This window comes from Saccopteryx leptura, chromosome 1 (genome assembly GCF_036850995.1).
Source record: "Saccopteryx leptura isolate mSacLep1 chromosome 1, mSacLep1_pri_phased_curated, whole genome shotgun sequence".
Taxonomy (NCBI): Eukaryota; Metazoa; Chordata; class Mammalia; order Chiroptera; family Emballonuridae; genus Saccopteryx; species Saccopteryx leptura.
Window position 1 is genome coordinate 242,903,605 of NC_089503.1, and position 19,601 is coordinate 242,923,205.

Genomic DNA, 19,601 nt, shown 5'->3' on the forward strand with positions numbered 1-19,601 from the left:
CACCTTGCTTTCCTCCTCACACCTCGTGCCTCACTGACATCGGGGGATAACAAGTGCCAGCGCCCGGAAGGGCATGCGGTCTGTGAGCTGTGTGTGTATAAGGGTGGGGATGAGGCCGGCGGCTACCATGGTCCTGAGGTGATGCTGACGTTCTCACTGTGGAAACCAGAAGAAGTGGAAGTACGCTGATTTCTTCAGGTGGCTGCCCAGGTTGTCAAGAACCTGACCCACGCCGAAGGAAGGAGGAAAGATTGCATTGGTTACAAGATGAAGGGGCGGGGCGGTCCTAGAAGTCGGTGCCTGGGGTGAGCCTCGGTTTCTCCTGATCAAAAGGAAATACTTAAAATTGTCCTAACATTGCCAAATGGCATGGAATGTGTTTTAAAATATGCTGGACATTAAAATGGTACTTCAATGTTGACTTAACTGAGTAGCTTAGAGAATAGAAATAATTTCTCAGTTGTCCTGGCTTGAACTATTCCTAGCTATGGGAGTTTAGGCAAATTAACCAACATCTTCATGCCTCAATTTCTTCATCTATAAAATGGGACCAATAACAGTATCCGTGTCAGGATTGTTATGAAGATTAAATGCACTAATGACAAGAAAGTGCTTAAAATGCTGTCGGGAACATGGTCAACACAGTCTAGATATAAGCTGCTACTGCTACTACTAATACTCTTATGCTGTCATCATTGTCATCATCATCGTCATCTCTTAATCCCATGATGCCTGAAACATCATAGGTTTTTAATAAAATGAATGGGAGAGTCCTGTTCTAATATAGCTCATTATCACCCACATCCAGATAATATTGGAGCAATATGGTCTCTGTTGCAACTACTCAACCCTGCCATGGTAGCAAGAATGCATTCATAGATATACATTAACAATGGGTACAGCTATGCACCAAGCACTGCTCTGTCTTACAGAATGTCAGAGCTGAGAAAGACCTCAGGGTTCATGCAATCTAGTTGGCAGTATTTGTTACTGCATGTTACTGCAGCCCCAGCTGACTGATACAGCCCAACTATCTGCATCTCCATCCTAGCCTCCCTCCCAAGGACCTACAAGGCCAGTGACCCCCTGACACTTCCACATGAGTCACTTCAAAGTCAAGTTTCCATATTGAATGGATCATCTTGCTCCTTGCCCCTGTTCCGCTTCCTGGATTCTCCACCCCGGTGGTGGCCCCACCATTCCAGACTCCTTCTTCTGACTCCCTCACCTCACATCCTGATCGTTTTTCATCCTAAATCTCTCTTGAACTTGTGCCCCAAGGAAGTGAACTTGGCTCTGTATTTCATCCCGTGGACACCTCTCCGAACTATGCCCACTCTACCTCACTGTCTTCCGAACCTCCTCCCATGGCTGACTCTGGTTGAAGCCGTCTCTGCAAGGCCCTGTTTGGATGGTTGTCATAAACAATTTCTTTAGCTCCTGACTGGGCCATCTGGACTACATACTGTGTTTCGAGACCCAGGAAAGGTTGGCTACCCTTCTAGTTCTCATTAGTCATGTCAGCATCTACGCTTAACTTTGGAGTGGGGACCAAGATGGACGTTCTCTCTTTGTGGTCTCCCACTGCCTGCATTTCTGTCCTTCCCTGTCTGTTACAACCCTTTAGCCAAGGAGGGCTGGTGTGCTTGGTTCAGAGGCAGCAGGGATGAGGGAATTTGGAGGATCTGTTATCTTGACTGCAGCCAGTGCAGGAGCAGGAGAACGCTGCAGGGTAGAAAGGGTGGATAGTGGAGCTGCCGAGGGGAGAGAAACGACCATCCAGGGTCTGCTGAAGACAAGAGGTGGGCGCCTGGGCTTCCCAGCACGTGCCTGAGAAAGATGCCTGGGTTGTGCTTCAGTGGGGGTCCCTGCCGCATCCTGCTGCACGGCCAGATGGAGTGGTCACCCCTCCATGAAGTTGAGAAGGAAAAGGCCAAGAACACCAGAGGCATGAGGGCTGAAGGAAAGTCAATCTTGACAGTGGATGCTCATAACATTATTCATGGTCCTAGGGGCTAGCCCTTGTCCATATTAATCTCTGATGCCAAGCCCACGCAGGCCTCAGTCAACACGCCCGGCCCCAGGCCGAATGTAGAAAGCTTGTTGAACCCTGCTTAGAGCCAATAGGGCACCTAGATCATCCCCTTAGCTCCGGTCTGGGGAGTGTGGCTGCTGGAGGCAGGCCCAAGACAGTCACGTGGACCGGCCCCCACTTACGGGACTCCCTGCCTTAGCCCTACCTCATCACTGCCAGACAACTCCATGAAATGTCCTCGTCCTGAACTTACCCCACTTTCTTGGCTGCAGCATCAGGCAACTCGTTCGCCAGAATGGCCCCACAGGCTCAGCATTGGTCCTCTAGAAGTCAGTGACGAACCCTTAGAGCTGCGGAGTCACCCCACAGCCTCCGACTGGGGGTTCTGGGGCAAGTTTCCACCAAGCACAGTACCTCTGAGGAGGTGCCCCTGGATTTCAGGCCTTTGCTGTGTGGTTTAATACATTAGAAATTCTAATGGTAAGGATTTTAGACCAGGCTCTAGGTAGTAATATTTTCCATTTATCACTGACCGGGTGTCATGGCGGACATATAATTTAATCCTCAGATTCAATACTTTAAGGCAGACATTATTAACTCCCTTTTTAGATAAAGAAACTAATTTTCAGCAAGGTTAAGTGACTGGCTCAAGGTCACAGCTTAGAAGTGGCAGAGCCAGTGTTGAAGGCCCAGAAAATTTGATCCCAAATCCCACCTTAAGCATATTGGCTCAGTAGTGCTCACATCACTGCCAACTTTGTCTGTACAGAGGGTCTGCTCACACTGAATGATGAGGTTTGAGGGAGGAGCTCAAACCTCAAGGAACTTGGAATCATAAATTCGAGTCCTATAGCTTAGTGATTACCAGGGATAGATCCAGGCCTGCCAGACATTTCAGACCAGCTGCATGCTACCCATCCACCCATCCATCCACCCACCCATCCATCCATCCATCCATCCAACAGGTTTTTATTCATTCCAAAAACACTGTTATCAACCAGAAGCCAGTTTTTCTGCCTCCCCCCACCATCATCTAGATCCAAATCCTTAGGCACATAACAAGCTTAAAAGTTAGTCCACCCACCTTGCTGTGAAGAAACCATTGTAAAGGAAACCCTGGATATATCCTGTGGCTCAGCGCAGCTGAGGGTCAGTGCCTTCTGGGGAGCAGTCAGCTCACGCTAGCATCATACCTCTCATGGCAAGTCTCTACCCAGCCTCCTTTCTTGCCTATACCTCTATCCTCCCCCTAGCCCCCTCAATTATTCTGAGCATCAAAGATCTGCTCAGGAAGGGGGTTCTGGCCACAGTATTCCTCGGGCCAAGGAGGGGCTGGTGAGGTCAAACCACTCCCCCATTCAGGGGGCCTACAGAGCCACAGGGGGCTGTCAGTGGAGCATGGCCCACTTGTCAACATCCTCCATTCATTTTCTGAGGCTGAGTAGTGGCAAGCAGGGGACCAGTCCCTCTCTCAGGGTGGAACTAGGGCACACACTGCAGGGTGGTGGTGAGGACGACTCCCAGGCAGCCCAGGTGCGCCTGCGCAGTCCGGAACACCTCTGCGCTGCCTGACGCAGAGCATCAGAACGGTCCCGTTGGCCTTCAGCAGGGTTGGCGCCACCACCTGGCAGTGGGAGAACAGCCACACTTCAGAATCCCAGGGAACATTTCCCGTACACTTTGGGCAAAACCCTCACTTTCCTGTTTGTCCTTGGAAGCAAGGCCAAGTATCACCTGTTCCCGGAAGATCACTGTCATCTGGCCAAAGCGGACTTTCCCAGCTGGCTCTACAGTCACAGCCTGAGGGGAGTCTCAGTCTTGGGAGGTGTAGAAAGGGAGAAAGGGGAAAGAAAGGCTATGTCTGGCCGTCATCAACCCCCAGCAGGGAAGGGGACCATCCATCACATGAGGTCCCACGACACCCAGTGGCTGGTCCTCCCTTGGCTGCCTTGCTCATCCTGTGGGCTCACAGTCAGGACACATATCCTCAGGAAATAAGAGGATTAGCACTGGCATCTTTCCCCTCAGCACCACATCAGGACACAGCGGTACAATGAGCCTCTCCCTTACCTGGAGGGGATCTCAGATGAGACTGGGCTCCAAGGAGAGAGAGGTCCCGGGTGGAGTGCGTTGGGAAGGCAGAGGGAGGGGGTGTGAGCATCTGGGATTGGACTAGCTCTGCTGTCCCAACACAGCCCGAGGACCAGGGTCCCCTGCAGCCTTTTTCTGCCTGTTGTTCCTCCTGGGCACCATCTCTGCCAAGCTGAGTCCATCCTGCCATTGAGGACCCACCTACCTCAGGAACCAGATTCTCCTGCTTGGCCACACCCAACCAGAAACCTCTGGGTTTCTGCAAAGAGTAGGACGTTCGTTGGAAACAGAGGATTAGCACTGGCATCTTTCCCCTCAGCACCACATCCAGAGGAATCCTTTCTTATTGCCTGTTTAAATACTTCTCCACACTCTGCCACCTGCTAATGTGGATGGAAATTGCTTTTGACATGTGTAGTTGCTGGCTGGGTGCTCAGGGTGAGAGACAGATAAAGCTGAACTAATTCTGATCCATAGTGACCGAGACCAGAGGAGAGATATTAGCAGAAATGGGACATGATGGCACTCTGTGGGAGTCAGGGTGTCAAAATAATTTTTATAAAAACCAGATTTTATATAAGATACAGAGCAGTGAATGACAGGTGGCCAGTGAAAAACTTCAGCAGGATCCTGCAATGAATAAAGGCTAGGCACTGATTTGTTGACTGTGTGACCTTGGGCATGCTATTTAACCTCTCTGTTTTCCTCAATGGTAAAATGAGGACAATAAACTTTCTCAAAGAGCATGTGTGAAGCATCCAGCTAAGTGCCTGGTATACAGTGGATATTAAAGATATCAGTCCGCACCCTCCCTTCTTACCCAGATAACCCAGTTGGTCAGAACATCATCCCGATACGCCAAGGTTGTGGGTTTGATCGCCAGTCAGGGCACATACAAGAGTCAGTCATTAAATGCATAAGTAAGTGTAACCACAAATAGATGTTTCTCTCTCTTTTCCTTTCTCTAAAAGCAATGAATAAATGAAAATTTTAAAATAAAATGAAGATATTGGTCCCTGCCCCTTGCTCTCTGCCTTGGTGTATAAAATACACCCATGGGGGTCTCCCACTGCTGTCCAAAGGCCAGTCCTGCCCAGATGGGCTTCCTAAGAGAAGCGCCAGTAAATCTTGTGTGCATTTTGATTTGTGGCCACTCAGAATTATTTCCATACCCTGCTGATTATTTCGAGAAACTGAGGCAATCAGTGTGGTATCAGCCTTAGATAGTGGACTGGGACGGTGGCTAAATCTTGAGGGAGAAGGGGTGGTGACTTTTGTGTTGTCCTTCACCCCTGGTTACTCCTGAACTTTCTTGGGCAGTGAAGCCAGCTCTGGGGGTGGGGGTAATGATGTGTCCATCTGGGGCTCTAAGCACCTGGGGATCAGGCCCCACAAAATCGATCATGCTTCAGCTGCGACTGTTCTTATCTACAGTGAGGGGGCACTGATTAACATGGGACCCTCAGTTTTTTCCCTACCCCACCCACTCTGTCCCTCAGCTGGCCCCCTCTTGCCTGGTGACTGTCTGAGGCTGATGTGGCAGAAAGAGGGAAGGACAGAGCAGCCAGCATGAGTGCCCAGCGCTGGTGAGAAAGCGAGCCGAGGTTCCAGGCACGGTGACTGTGAGTTAGGTTTCCTGCATGGCGTTTGAGAAAGCAAAACAAGCCCCTTGGAAATTGCTTCTGGCCTGTTTCCTTTTGCTCCCTGAGACTGGACTGCAGGAGACCCAGCTCCCAGAATTCATTGTGTTTGCTCCATTGTCTGTCTTCCTAGAATGGTACACAGAGGAGGGCTGTATACCAGAGAGCGGGGGACACACTGATCGGTGTGAGCCAACCCCCAACAATGCTGCAACTTGACAGCACAGGGTGTGAGCTCTGGGGAGGGCATTGTCTTACACCCCAAATCTGTTAAGAACATCTATGGAGCACTAACTGTGCACACTCTTCTAAGTACCCCACGTGCCTGGTTGTCATGAACACCCCCATTTTACAGGGGAGCAAACTAAGGTAGCCGGAGGGAAGGAGACTTGCCCCAGGTCATAGGCAATAGCGGTGGAACCAGGAAGGCCCCCCTAACACTGAAAGTTAAAGGAGTTTGCGCTCCAAAAGGCAGCTTCTGACACAGGCTTCATGGACCGTTACTGGGTGGCCATATGTTTAACGTATGCTGTCTCATCAACTCCTTGTGGGTTGAAGAGCATCCTCCACATTCCAGATGAAAACAGGAATGTACAGAGAAGTTAGACAACCTACCTACATGCTCATACCCAGTATATGTTGGAGGCAGGTTTTGAACTCAGGTCTAAGTCCAAAATCTGTGCTTATAACTATAACTAGCTCCCTAAACTGGATTCCCAGGGAGTTTCAAACATGCTTTTCGATGAAGGTCAGGTGTGGATCCCAGGCCCACAGGCACTGGGCTTCCCCGCAAGGAGCTGTAGCTTCTGTCCTGGCCCCTGCCTGACTAGCTACCCTGGAAAGACCCCTTGCCCTGCCTGGCCCCCGGTACAATGGGGATAGAACCCCTTGCCCACCTTGCCCTTTTCCACGGGGTGGCCAGGAGGTCCCTGAGAGGCAGAGGTGCACCAATCTCCACAAGGGCCCCTGTCACTTGGGTCTGTCAGGGACAGAGGAGGCTTAGAGAAGGAGGTGATGTTTCTGGAAGGCACGGCCAGGTATCTATCAGAGGGAGAGACCTGGGGAGTTACGAGGCCCACACAGCTGAGCAGACGTGTCCGTGAGCCCTGTGATTTCCCAGGAGCTGCAGAGAAGAAGCGCTCTAAGCGGCCCCCACTCCCGAGCAGTCAGCAGAGTGCACAGAAGCGAGTGGTCTCACCTGAGGCGCCAGGGTACCATGCTTGATCCCTGTGTCGTGTATCCTGCACCCAATGACACCAGCTCAGTGGTGGGATTCACAGTCACTCAAAGAATTTAACAACCACTTCTCTGCCCTAATGACCATTTTAAGTATGAAAAGAGATACACCAAAAGGTAGTTTATTATTTCATACATTTAATACTTAAATAAGAATGATAAAAGAGGTACACAAAACTAGATTATTATGAGTTTTAAAATATTAATGAAAAAATATTAAATAATAACTGACAAAAAACAATAAAACTGTTATTTAAGATATTTCCATATTGCTTCTCCTTTTTTTTTTTTTCCAAAGATTTTACTTATTGATATTTAGAGAGAGGAGAGAGAAAAAGGCAGGGGAGCATCTTATAGTTGCTTTTCACATGTGCCTTGACCGGGCAAGCCCGGGGCCTCGAACCAGCAACCTCAGCATGCCAGGTCGTCCTTTTATCCACTGCGCCACCACAAGGCAGGCCTATGTTGCTTCTTGATTCGTGTCCTCACTTGCAATTCTCTTCACCTATGGACGAAATGAACATTACTATGGGTGCTTAGAATGCGCTGTTGCACAGATGAACATTATTATTTTTTATTTTTTGTATTTTTCTGAAGTTGGAAATGGGGAGGCAGTCAGACAGACTCTCGCATGCGCCCGACCGGGATCCACCCGGTGTGCCCACCAGGGGGTGATGCTCTGCCCATCTGGGGCGTTGCTCTGTTGCAACAAGAGCCATTCTAGTGCCTGAGGCAGAGGCTATAGAGCCGTCCTCAGCGTCCGGGCCAACTTTGCTCCAATGGAGCCTTGGCTGCGGGAGGGGAAGAGAGGGACAGAGAGGAAGGAGAGGGGGAGGGGTGGAGAAGCAGATGGGTGCTTCTCCTGTGTGCCCTGGCCGGGAATCAAACCCGGGACTCCTACACGCCAGGCCGACGCTCTACCACTGAGCCAACTGGCCAGGGCCTAGATGAACATTAAAAATGAGTACAGAATGTACATTTGTGATGCCCACCTTAGAGAGAACACTGATTACAAGTGCCATTTTAACCACTGGTTCACCGAAATCAACAAAAAAATTAGATATCGGTTCTGCTGAAGCAGTGTGAACCGGCTGAGTCCCAGCACTGCACCAGTTGCACCCCCGTCGGACACGGGTCCCAGGCTGGGCTCAGCGAGAGGGAGTGAGAGGGACACACGGGACTGGCTAGGCGTGTCCAGGACAATGAACCCTTGGGCTGTGGTGTGAGGCCTCTCAGAGCGGAAGAGCAGATTTGCTCTGCCTGGGTGCATGGTAGACACTCCAGACATACCATGACAGCTGGTCTGACGGCCGTCTCTCTTCCTTTCTGAGCCTCAGTTTCCTCACCTCAGTGGCCTCTCAGATAAGCTGGTCTTTCCACAGCCTAGAACCCTCTTTTCCTCTGCCCTCCATCTGCCAACAGTCTCTTCTCCACCAACCCACAGCCTCAAAGCTCCTGCAAAGATTTCTTTAGACCTAGCCTATCAAACCTGGGAAGACCTGGGGGCAACCTGTTTTAAATGGCACACAGAGAGGTCCCAGTCAGGTATGAAGAGGCAGGAGCCTCCCTGAGCCTTGAGGAAGGAGGAGGAGACCAAGTTGCCCCCTGCTCAGAGGCCCTCAGGGCTCCTCGGCCTCCCACAGCCCAGTATTCCAGGCCCCGGAACAAGCAGAAGATTCTATATGTACATGAGGACCAGATTCCTAATGGGGACAGTACCCAGCAGCCCTCCAGAGAAAGACATGCCCTGATCTCAGAGTCAAGGAAAAAGAGCAGGTCAGGAGTATGAAAGGCCCACTTCTTAGGAGCGTTCTCTGAGACGTCTCGGCCCTAGCTTAAAGGAGAAGGAAGCCAACATTTATGGAAGGTCCAAGGTGATCTGAGCCTTACATGATACACAATAGCATCACACTCAAGAAATGGGCTTTGCATGGAGGGGGCAGGTATTTCATTGGACCCTGACCATCAGCACAGCCCAAGGGACCCTGGGGCAGATGGCCCCCAAAGACACAGGCTGGAGGACACCAGCAGCTCTGCTCTGCTTTCACAGCGAGTTGACGATGATTAGAAGCCTGGCCTCGTACTTTCCTGCAGAGATGATGAGACTTTCCTGGGGGCCATCCTGGCAGGACAGGAAGATGATGACAAAAGAACAAAGCCTTTCTAGCCCTGGCCAGATAGCTCAGTTGGTTAGAGAGCATCGTCCTGACATGCCATGGTTGCAGGTTCAATCCCCATTCAGGGCACATATAAGAGTCAGCCAATGACAGCATGAATAAGTGGAACAACAGATCAATGTTTCTCTCTCTTTCTGTTTCCCTTCCTCTCTCTCTAAAAAGTAATAATAATAATTTTTAAAAAGCTTTTCCAGCCCTCCCTAGCTCTCCCCCCCACCCTGTGTTGCTGCTCTGCTGTTGTCTCTGTCCCCATTCCTTGGACTACTCGGTGAGCTTGCTCTTTCTGGAAAGACTGCAATATTAAAAGAGATTCATAGATGTCCTGCCTAGGGAAACATCCTGGCCTGTGGAAAGGCATACACACAAAGGTGCTCTTCCCAGAATTACCTGTAATAGTGAAAATCTGAGGACAACCCGGGTGCCACAAAGGGGGTGGCAGATCCCACGGCAATCTGCCTGCTCTTCCCCAAGAACTTTACTAAGATGAAAGGATAATAGAGAAGCACGCCTGTGACGACGTTCAAAGAAATAAATTGGGTAGAGAGAGGCCCTCAGGGAGAATGGCCCAGAAAGGAAGGAATAGACTTTGGTCCATGAGAAAGTGGAGGTAAGGAGACAAGGGGAAACATCCCCTCCATGAGCTGTGAAGTAAGGTATTGACAGGGCTCGGAAAATGAACAAGAGCTAACCTTTATGGAGCATTTCCTATGTGGGCCATCTCTAAGTCATCCAGTCCTCTGAGCACCCCTATTTTATAGACCCATTTACCAGATGAAAACTCTGAGGCCCAGGAGGGCCAAGTAGCTTGACAAAAGCTAGGATGAGATACAGGTAGGATTCATACCCAGACCATCTGCTTCTGGAGCTGAGTCATCACCAGGCTACTGCCCTGCTTCCTCTGGCTCACCACACATGAGCCCTCCAGAGTTTTCAGTGGGGTGACTTTGGTAAGCCCCTCTGCCTCAGACCCCAGCGTCAGCATCCGGCAATGGGGGTCATATTCTTTCCTCACAGGGTTGGTGTGACAATGACATGAGACAGTGCATCAGGCACTCAGCGTGCGGCCTGATAACTCTATGCTTCCCTACAGCCTCCCACCCCTTCCTACATCCCCACAGCACCCCTTAAGGCTGTAGAGCTGGTGACCCCTGGGAAAACAGGATGGGAGAGCCTAACTCCCTCGGAATGGCAGATGAGCCCTGTGCAGGCAGTCCCTTGAGGAGGACTGAGTCCCCAGGGAGGACAGAGACAACACGAACAGGGCACAGAGATGCTCCAGGATGCAGAAGCTAATACTAGTAACTAATAGAACACCTCTCCTGCTGCTGCCAGTGGTCACAGACTCTCTCCCCTACCTGCTTATAGGCCCCTGCACGCCCCATACCCCTTCCCTCTCCTGTGCTTCTCTCTCTGTTCTGGTTCATACCTAGTTATCTTTTAGGACTCAACGCAGGGGTCCCTCCTGCAGGGAGCCCGCCTGATTCCCATCCCCTCACAGAGTCCCCTGCCTGCCAAGGCTGCACCTGGCCCCCTTGGAGCCCCACAGTGCCTTGGACACTTCTCCGACATTGAACCTATTTTCGTGCATTTTGCTTGCCACTTTGTGTGCCCATCCACCTTGGTGGGAGCTCCTTGAGACTGGGGTCTGGGTTTTATTCATCTTTGCCTTTCCTGGGCCAGAACAAGGCCTGTGCATGGTAGACACCCATAAATGGTTGGGTATCAATGTTCCTTGGAGAAGCAGGAACAGAAGCATTTCCAGAGTGAAAAGGTGTAGTAATGTCCAGGGCCTGCAATAAGAACACTGGGGTGAATGAATCACCCACACTTGAAGACCAACCTCAGGCTTACCTGGGAACAATTTCTAGCTGCAAAAAGATTGTTACCCCCATATCCAAAACACCTTTGTCATATATTTCTAATGGTTGAAATCCCACAGTTAGACATTCACTCCTTTGGCTGTGTTTGACTATTTCCATGGAAACCCACTGATTTGAAACCTGAGCAATCAGACACTATATTGGACAGAGACAAGTGAAGCCACAGATAGGACGCCCTGTGCTCAATCAATAGGCTCTTCCATTCCTCTGAGTGCTTATTTTGCATATCCTTCAGTTGGGGTCCATGTGGTTGTTTATTGTAAGCTTTAAGAAATACTTAATCCATGGTTTTCCACCCCTGTACAAGGTTGTTATTTAATGCTTACCTCACCTCTGGTTTGTTTCTTTCTATTCTCACATAAAAGTCCCTGAAGCCATGGGGATGGGGAGACAGGTACCCTATGGGGGAACCAGGGGTCCACAGAGGGAGTGCATCCTGGGAAGTGCTCTTCCTTGGCTCCTGCCAGACCCTGAGTGCCTGGTTGAGGCCAGGGCAGGGGGTGCTGTCAGCACCATCCAGGCACAGAGGGTCAGCATCGGCCCATCCAGGCACGGAGGAGGTGGCTCTTACTCGGACAAGGCCAGGCCATGCTTATCCAGCTGCGGATGCAGGTCAGCCAGGAGGATGCTAGCCTCCACAGTCACCTGCTTCTTCCCCACGTTTACCTGCAAGAGACCAACCAGCACAGGCTTCCATGAGGGGGCTACCGCCCAGCCCCAGTTATGGCCAGGCTCTCTGTGAAAATGAGCATGTCTGTCCCGGCCTGTGGTAGCTGGACCTGCCTCCCACTGCAAGCACCTGAAGGGGCTATGGGCAGAGCTGGGGCTTTGGGAACATTCTGTGTAACCCCTTCTGTTCACAGGGGAAGGAAACAAGGAGCAGGGAAGAGAAGGGATTTGCCCAAGGTCATTGGCAGAGCTGGGACTAGCGTTCAGGTCTCCTAACTGCCACTACTGCCCTCCCCCCAGCCCACCCAGACCAGGAAGGTGAGATTCCTTGTACAATCATGTAGGGTCACCAACTAAGGCAGGTCTATTTCTGCAGGGGCTTGACTTCGCTGGATAGAGTACAAATTCTCCGCTTACACTCACCCTGAAAGGAGTGAGGCAAAGAGGAGAACTGGACAGGGAGGACGAGGAGAAGTGATGTCTAATAAGTTCCTGCCACAGGTAAGAAGGGTGCTACGTCCTGGGTTCTCGTGGCAGCCCCGGGAGAGGGGAACAATCTCTCTTCATTTCACAGGGGGAGACTGAAGCTTGGAGACTTACAGCCACTCGCTCAAGGTCACGCAAACATCAGTGGGGGACTGACATGAGAATCCACATCTGTGTGACTCCAAAGAACAAGCTCATTCCATGACCCTGAGAACAGAGCTCAGCGAAATCAATTGCTGGAGTCCATGCTCACTAATTAGCAATCAGAGTTAATTACTGCCGTGACTGATATCTTGACTGGAACGTTTTCTATGAGGTGGAAACTGGCAGTCTGAGCAAAGAAGGAAATAGTAGAGAAACCCAGACCCTCTGTACCAGGGCAGGGGAGAGCAGAAGTTCTCTGGCAAAAATTGCAGCTCAGGAAAGCTGGGTCTGTCAGGTAAGAATAGGAGTCCTGTTAATGTGCTAACATGTGGCACTCCTGTCCAGCTCTTGGACTCCCTGGCAGGTTCCGGGGGTGCTCAGAGGGCTGGTTGAATTGCGTGGACAGTATCTCAGCACAGGGCTGGTGTGGTTCTCTTGAGTCTGCACCCAGCTGTTGCTAATAGGCTGTGTGACTTAAACAGGTCAACCAGCCCCTATGATGTTCAGTTTCCCCACATGTAAAACCAACCAAGTGCAAGTCCTTTTGGATCTGTCAGAGTCTTCTTTGGGGTCTGACTTGACATTCTTATTTTAGAGAGGAGGCTCTGGCAGGAGGGGGGGGGTGGCCATCCTCTTCATGGCCACAAGGGGGTGTCCAGACCTGACAAGAGGCCTGAACAAGCCCAGGGAGGACTCTAGGGAGGGGTGGTCACCTGCAGGTCTGGAACTGGGGTGTCACTTAGGGACTCAGGGGCAGGAAAGGGAGCAGGCCCAAGAAGAAAAGCTAAGGAGTGTCCATCTGGGGTTTGGGATGGAGGCTGAGGCTGGTGGCCTGCAGAGGTGGGCAAGAGAGGCCTGTGAGTACCTGGAGGACCCAGCTCACCTTGTGCACGTGGATCATGAAGCCATTGGTTCAGGCAAGGTCAGAGGGCGAGTGGCCACCGCCCACCACCTTCACCTGCATGTTCTGCTGCGCTGCCAGGGCCAGCACCTGTCAAGGCAATGCCCGAGTCAGCCCCACCTCAGGCTTTTCTCCACGACACTGAGCCTGCAGGGGGCAGGCACTCAGGCCATGCACCCCCAGGCCTCCATGGCCTCTGCCTGGCCAGAGGCTGCTGTGCTGGCCACTCCAAGAAAGAGAGCCAAAGAGAAGGTCCAGGAAGTGAGCAGGTTGATGACATCCTAAGTGGGGCTCCCATGCGTTCTTCCTGCTGGACGCTTTTCTGCAGGGAAACCTGCCCACGTTCTCCAGCACAGGCCTCTCAAGGCGCCCCAGTGCCTTCGGGATCACGCCCGGGCTTCTCCTTCGGCCTGCTCCGCTATCTCCCTGGCTGGAACAAAGGCTCCAGGACAGGGACTGCGGCTTTATTTGACTCTGTACCTCCCATGTCTACTCCAGGCCCGGCATGAGTAGGCAGCCTCTAACGATCGTTGGATAAATAAATAAATGAATGAATGAATGCACAATGTCACTTAAATGAATCCACTCCCTTGCACCCTGCTCAAACCTTGTCACTGGTCCATGAAACACTAGTCTTATGATTTACGATTTATACCACAAGGGGATCCATCAGCAACTGCACATACATTTACAGGGTTAAAGCTGGAGCTTCTACAATAAAGAAATCTGTTTAACACCGTCTTCAGCAAGCTCCCTTGACCACACACCTGTTTTTATTTTCACCCGGTCCTACAAGCCCTCCAGGGAAACATCAGCCTGCAGTCATCCCGTCCTGTTAGTAATTCACCATGCAGAGGCCAGCACAGCTCAGGAATGGCCTTCGTGTCCAGCGCTATCAGCGCACTACCAACTTCTTCCCACAGCTCAGACCGAAGTCCCGTGCCCCAAAAGTCCGGGCCCTATGACCTCTTCACAGCCACGCTGCCCTCTCCGCCTTCCTCTTCTGCCCTCCGCCAAGCTCGTCCTCCCTGCAGCCACATCTGGTGACTCTCTGGGGTCTTCACTTCCCCGTGCTCACACTGCCCTTCCCCTGCTCGCTGGCGAACTCCTATTCATCCTCTGCAGCCCAGCTCAATGAGCATCTTATGTAGCTTTTCCCGCATGAGAGCTGGGGGCTTTGAACTTAGACACTCCCTGCTTGAATCCTGGCTCTGATACTTATATTAATAAGTGACGCACACCCTTGGGAGTCAGGAGTTGGGGTTTTATTCCACAGCAACGGGGGGCTTTCAGCAGGGAAGCCCAGTCCAACTTAGATTTTAAGAAAGTTAGTTTTGCTGAGGGCGGAAAGCACATTTGAGGGAAGCGAGGAGGCCAGGGACTAGGCTGTCACAGGTCATGGGACAGGGGAAGGGTTGGTGGCCTGGGCCTGGAGAGTGGCGACAGTGCTGGAGAGGAGGAGGTGGGTTTTGGAAAGTTCTGGGGCTGGATTTGCTGACATTAAATAAAAGTAAAGAAGGAATGGTGACCTACTTCCTGGTGTCCAGTCTGAGCAACTGGGTGCCCTTTATGGTGTTGGAGAAGATGGAAAATGGCCATAGAACAAGTCTAAGGCAGTGGTCGGCAAACCACGGCTCGTGAGCCACATGCGACTCTTTGGCCCCTTGAGTGTGGCTCTTCCACAAATACCATGTGCGGGCGCTACCTCGATAAGGAATATACCTACCTATATAGTTTAAGTTTAAAAAATTTGGCTCTCAAAAGAAATTTCAATCGTTGTACTGCTGATATTTGGCTCTGTTGACTAGTGAGTTTGCCGACCACTGGTAAGGGAAAAAAAATTGAAAAATGTAGTTTTGAGCCTATCAGTGTGTAACGCCTGTGAGACACGCCACGGAGGAGTTGTGTGTGAGTCTGCACTTGGAGAAGAGCTCGGGAAGCTGTAACGGCTGGTGAGGGCAGCTGGAGCAGGGAGGCACGGCCCGGGAGCCCTGGTCCCGACTGCGTGGAGCCCTCAGCTGGCCAGCGGTGCCAGGGGGAGCGGGTGGGGGGCTTAGCCTGGGGGCAGGGCCTGGTCTACAGGACCCAGATGGGCTGGGCCAGCAGGTACACGGCTGAGATGGGTACTCACCTCTCTGACCTCCTCCATGGATGTGGGCTGATAGCACATCTCTGGGAAGCAGCAATAGGTCCTTGCCCAGTTTGTAACAAATGAACCTGTGATAGTAGAAAAGCTGGGCCACCACGAATGTGTGGCCATGGGCTGCCCTGACCTCCATCCCACTGTCCTGCCATTGTAGGGATGAGAGTCTGGGGCCGGGAGCTAAGCTGGGCTCCTGCTCTGCCATCACCACCTCTCAGGGCCACCGGGAATGTGAAACAGGGATATGCAGGTTTCCTGCTATCATCCCCCTCGGTCCCTTAAGGTCAAGTGGGCAGGTCCTCCAGCAGATTTTACCCATTCTTTAAAAAAGGGGATGAGGTCAGAGTGAAGCCTGAAAAAGCAGGACTTGTGTCTCCTGCACCAGTCTGGCTCTGTCAGGAGCCGATCAACAACTGCTGGCTGACAAGGTCACAGCAGGAGAAGATCCACAACTGCTTGCTGACAAGGTCACAGCAGGAGAAGACCCACAACTGCTGGCTGACAAGGTCACAGCAGAAGAAGATCAAAAACTGCTGATTGACAAAGTCACAGCAGAGAAGATCAATGGCTGCTGGTTGACAAAGTCACCACAGTGAAGACCAATGGCTGCGGGTTGACAAAGTCACCGCAAAGGAAAGGCACAACGATACTTCCCCCTTTGATCTTTTGAATTAGTCTGGCCTCATATCCCCCCTTTTCTGGGGGTGTGCTATTATTTATGGCACAGGGATAATAGTACCGTGCTTTCCCTGTAGATTTGTAGTAATTTCTTTGGAAATGAGACAGAGGGTGTGAGTTCCACAGAAAAGCCTGTAAACCCCTTGAACGGGGCTCATAAACATAAGAGGCTGGCTATGATATCCCTAGTAAAGGGTTAAGTTTGTAGGAGAATTTCTTCTTATTAATCATGTTAGAAAGAATAGATTCTGACTTATGAATAGGCAGGAAACAGTAACTATACACAGAGCACCTTTCAGCCTTCACTTAATTCATCACTTTACCTCCCTAGCCTTTTCATGTGGTAGAGTAGAGAAACTTTCCTTTCTTCTTGCATACCTGACCTGCAGGTGGTGGAACACTCTGAGAAGAATAAAGTTAGAACTTAACTAGTGTATGAATATAGTAAATAAATAAAATTTGACTAGACAATAAAATCTTAGGTAAGGTGTAGTGGAATAACCCATTGCATGGCCTTGGATGGGAACATAGCCAACAAGAAAAGAATGTTTTGCTAAGAGAATTGTTTTGTGACTGAAGGCAGTTGCTGGGCTTTTCTCAGTGAAACATTCTCATGAGATTTTTGTACTTTCCTAGGTTTTCCCTTCAGATAAGGAGAGGAAAGCGGTGGGATCCATAGAAGCAATAGCAATTAATGCCTTCTGATATTATGTTGCTACTAAGCTATCTTGCAGGTGCACTCTATGTATCTTTAAGCAAAAGTTACTCTTGATGTTATGCCAATTTCTCAGTAAACAAGCTTTTTGTAGTCTTGTGAAAAAAATTAGGACACTGCATGAACTCAAGGCCATTTGCCTGAGCAAGCAGTGGTCCTTTGCTAGTCCTTGATGATTTCGTCTGTTAATCTCTCTCTGCGCCCTTGACTCACAACAGTAAAGTAGAGTTATTAATTAGTACTAATCTTTTAGAAGTTTGTACCAATATTGTTATTGCTATTGTATAACTGTACTTTGAATGACTTACCACCTGATTTATAGCTTATAGATATGAATTAACTGTTATCTGGAAATATGTAACCATAGTGAAACAAAAACAATGATTAATCAATGTATTCAAAATACCATGTGATTGTAACTTAGTGTGTGTGTATAAAAAGAGAGCTAGACCAGCATTTGGCAGAGATGCCTGGCAGTAAATGCTAACGAGAGAATAAAGAGAAAATAAAGAATTCGGCTCTCTCACTCGATTCGCCAACGCCGTCTCTTCCTGTGGGACCCCTGGATTCCCCCCGGGGCTGGACCCCGGCACGGCACCTCTCCAAGGGACCCAGTAGAAGGTGTCCTCTGGCGGAATGAGGTGGTCGGGAAAAAGGCTGCATGAGCTGGCCTGGTGGACCAAAGACTTGAAAGTGGCCTTCAGCTTTCCCACCAGGCTTCTCCCGAATAAAAAGAGCACATCTGGGAGATTCCTCTGCAGCCTTCTGGCCTCTAGGCCCCAGCAGAGGTCCTGGGGGTAAGACTCCCACTTGTTGGACACTGGCTGTGTGATGAGCACTGTACTGGGGTCCTCCATACCATATCTTATGTAGATCTTACAAGGATGCCACACAATAGGTAATACGACTTCCATTTTCAGGAGCAGAAACTGAGGCTCAGAGAGGTAAAGTAACTTCCTTGAGCTCACACAGCAACCAAGTGTGGACAATGGAGTCCAAAACCAAGGCCTTCGCCAACACTCTAGACCTCTTTGGAGCCTCAAGTCCAATTCAAAAAGGTCCCTGTGGCTTTCCTTGGCCACAGACTCAACCTAATTTTGCCCTCCCACACCCCACTCACGGGTCCAGCCGGGCTGACCAGCTGGTCTGTGCGGCCCTACCATGGCTCCAGCAGGGGGTTGGTGGCCTCGCCTGACTCTGGCTTCCTCTGGGAACAGAGCCCTGGGCAGTGGGGTGCAGAGGCACAGCTGAGGGGCTGAGCCAGCCGCACAGCGACCTCAGTACTCATGGCAGACTCCATAGCTGCTGCTCAAGGGGCCCTGGGGCCCATCAAGGGTGGGCGAGCAGTGTTAGTTAGGGCAGGCTCCACCCAGACAAACAGCAGCTCAGGCCGAGCCCCTGCCCCAGGGCTGCTCTCAGTGGCAAGCTAGAAGCCTAGATTTCAAAGGGTGGCTGCTCTGTTGCTAGGAACTGCCTCAGCTGATTCCAACTTCAGGCACCTGAAACCACAGGACCCCTCCACCTTGAAACTAGATCCCAAATACCACAGGTCAGGAGAAGCTGTGACGTGGGGGCCTGTGGGCTCTTCATGTCAGGTCTCCCTTGGTGCATGGCTGAAATCTGTGTCCATGTGTTAGTTCACGCATGAGAGCAAAATTTGTCTCCCCAAAATATGCCTTTTGTTACAGTATTTTAAGCTGGTTTAAAAAAATTTTTTTTTGAATTTATTTGTTGATTTTAGAGAGAGAGGAAGGGAAAGCAAAACATTGATTTGTTGTTCCACATATTCACGCGTTTATTGGTTGATTCTTATAAGGGCCTGACCTGGGATCGAATCTGCAACCTTGGTGTATCAGGACGACACTCAAATACACTGAGCTACCAGGCCAGGGCTGATAAGCCGGTTATTTATTTATTTTGAAGTATGTTCAGAAATGCACACACAACCAAGATTGTCTTAAGTAATTTCCTGGCTCTACTTGTATTCAGTACTGCTAAGCTGGCTATTTTTTAGAGAAGGAAGACTCAGGAAAAACCTTTGACTTTCTCCCTAACTGCCTGAAATAATTTAGGTAGAGGACCTGCTCCTGGAAGGGAGCTGTCATCCTGGATGTCTGTGGTTTAACATGCACTGGGGGTGACAGACAGGTGGACCTAGCAAGGCCCGTTTGGTCAAAGTCCTCTCTGTGCCCCAATGTTAAAGACGGAGCAGCAAACATTTATTTACTAAACATTTGCTTTCCTATCTCCACGTGAATCGCCTTCCTGCCTGTTCAGGTCCAAGTTCCAAACCTCTCTGCTGTCACCCCCTACTTCTTAGCTCACGTCCCAGTAGAGCCCAAGTTCTACGTCAATCAGGCGTCCCCCATTCAACTTCCCCCACACAGTGGGACACTCCTGCTTATCAGCAGGGCTGGCAGCCTCTTTGAGACTACTCTTGAGGCAGCTATGGAGATGCTACTTATCAGTGCTGAGACCAACTGCTACCGGAGGAAAGACACGGCCGACACACAAATTAGTTGCAAGAACCACACAGGCAGTTTATTACTCACAAGTCTTTCGGCGGGCCTGGGGACAGCTTAAGGGGGCCCGGTTGGTGTGCTCCTCTCAGCTGTTTTTGGTCAGAGTGGTGCGGTGACAGTCCACGTCAATGTTGGAGTCTGGGCGACTACCTCAGCAGCGGGAGGAGGGGGGGCTTAGCTTTAGTACCTTTTCTGGCCAAGGCTTTCTAACAGGTGTCAATCTACAGAATTATCACCTCAAACCACCTTTTCAGGGAGTTCCTCGCAGGGAGCCCTTTTTATGT

General features: G+C 50.6%; 1 protein-coding gene across 1 annotated transcript; it reads right to left on the bottom strand.

The window, feature by feature from the left end:
* Positions 1 to 153: 153 nt before the first annotated feature.
* LOC136388243 (L-gulonolactone oxidase-like) lies at positions 154 to 17,652 on the bottom strand. Its single transcript, XM_066360190.1, is given in 10 exon segments — positions 154 to 222; positions 3,383 to 3,402; positions 3,496 to 3,617; positions 3,619 to 3,659; positions 6,965 to 7,026; positions 8,113 to 8,144; positions 11,631 to 11,725; positions 13,224 to 13,349; positions 15,391 to 15,476; positions 17,394 to 17,652. Coding segments are annotated over 10 exon segments (912 nt in total).
* Positions 17,653 to 19,601: the final 1,949 nt, after the last annotated feature.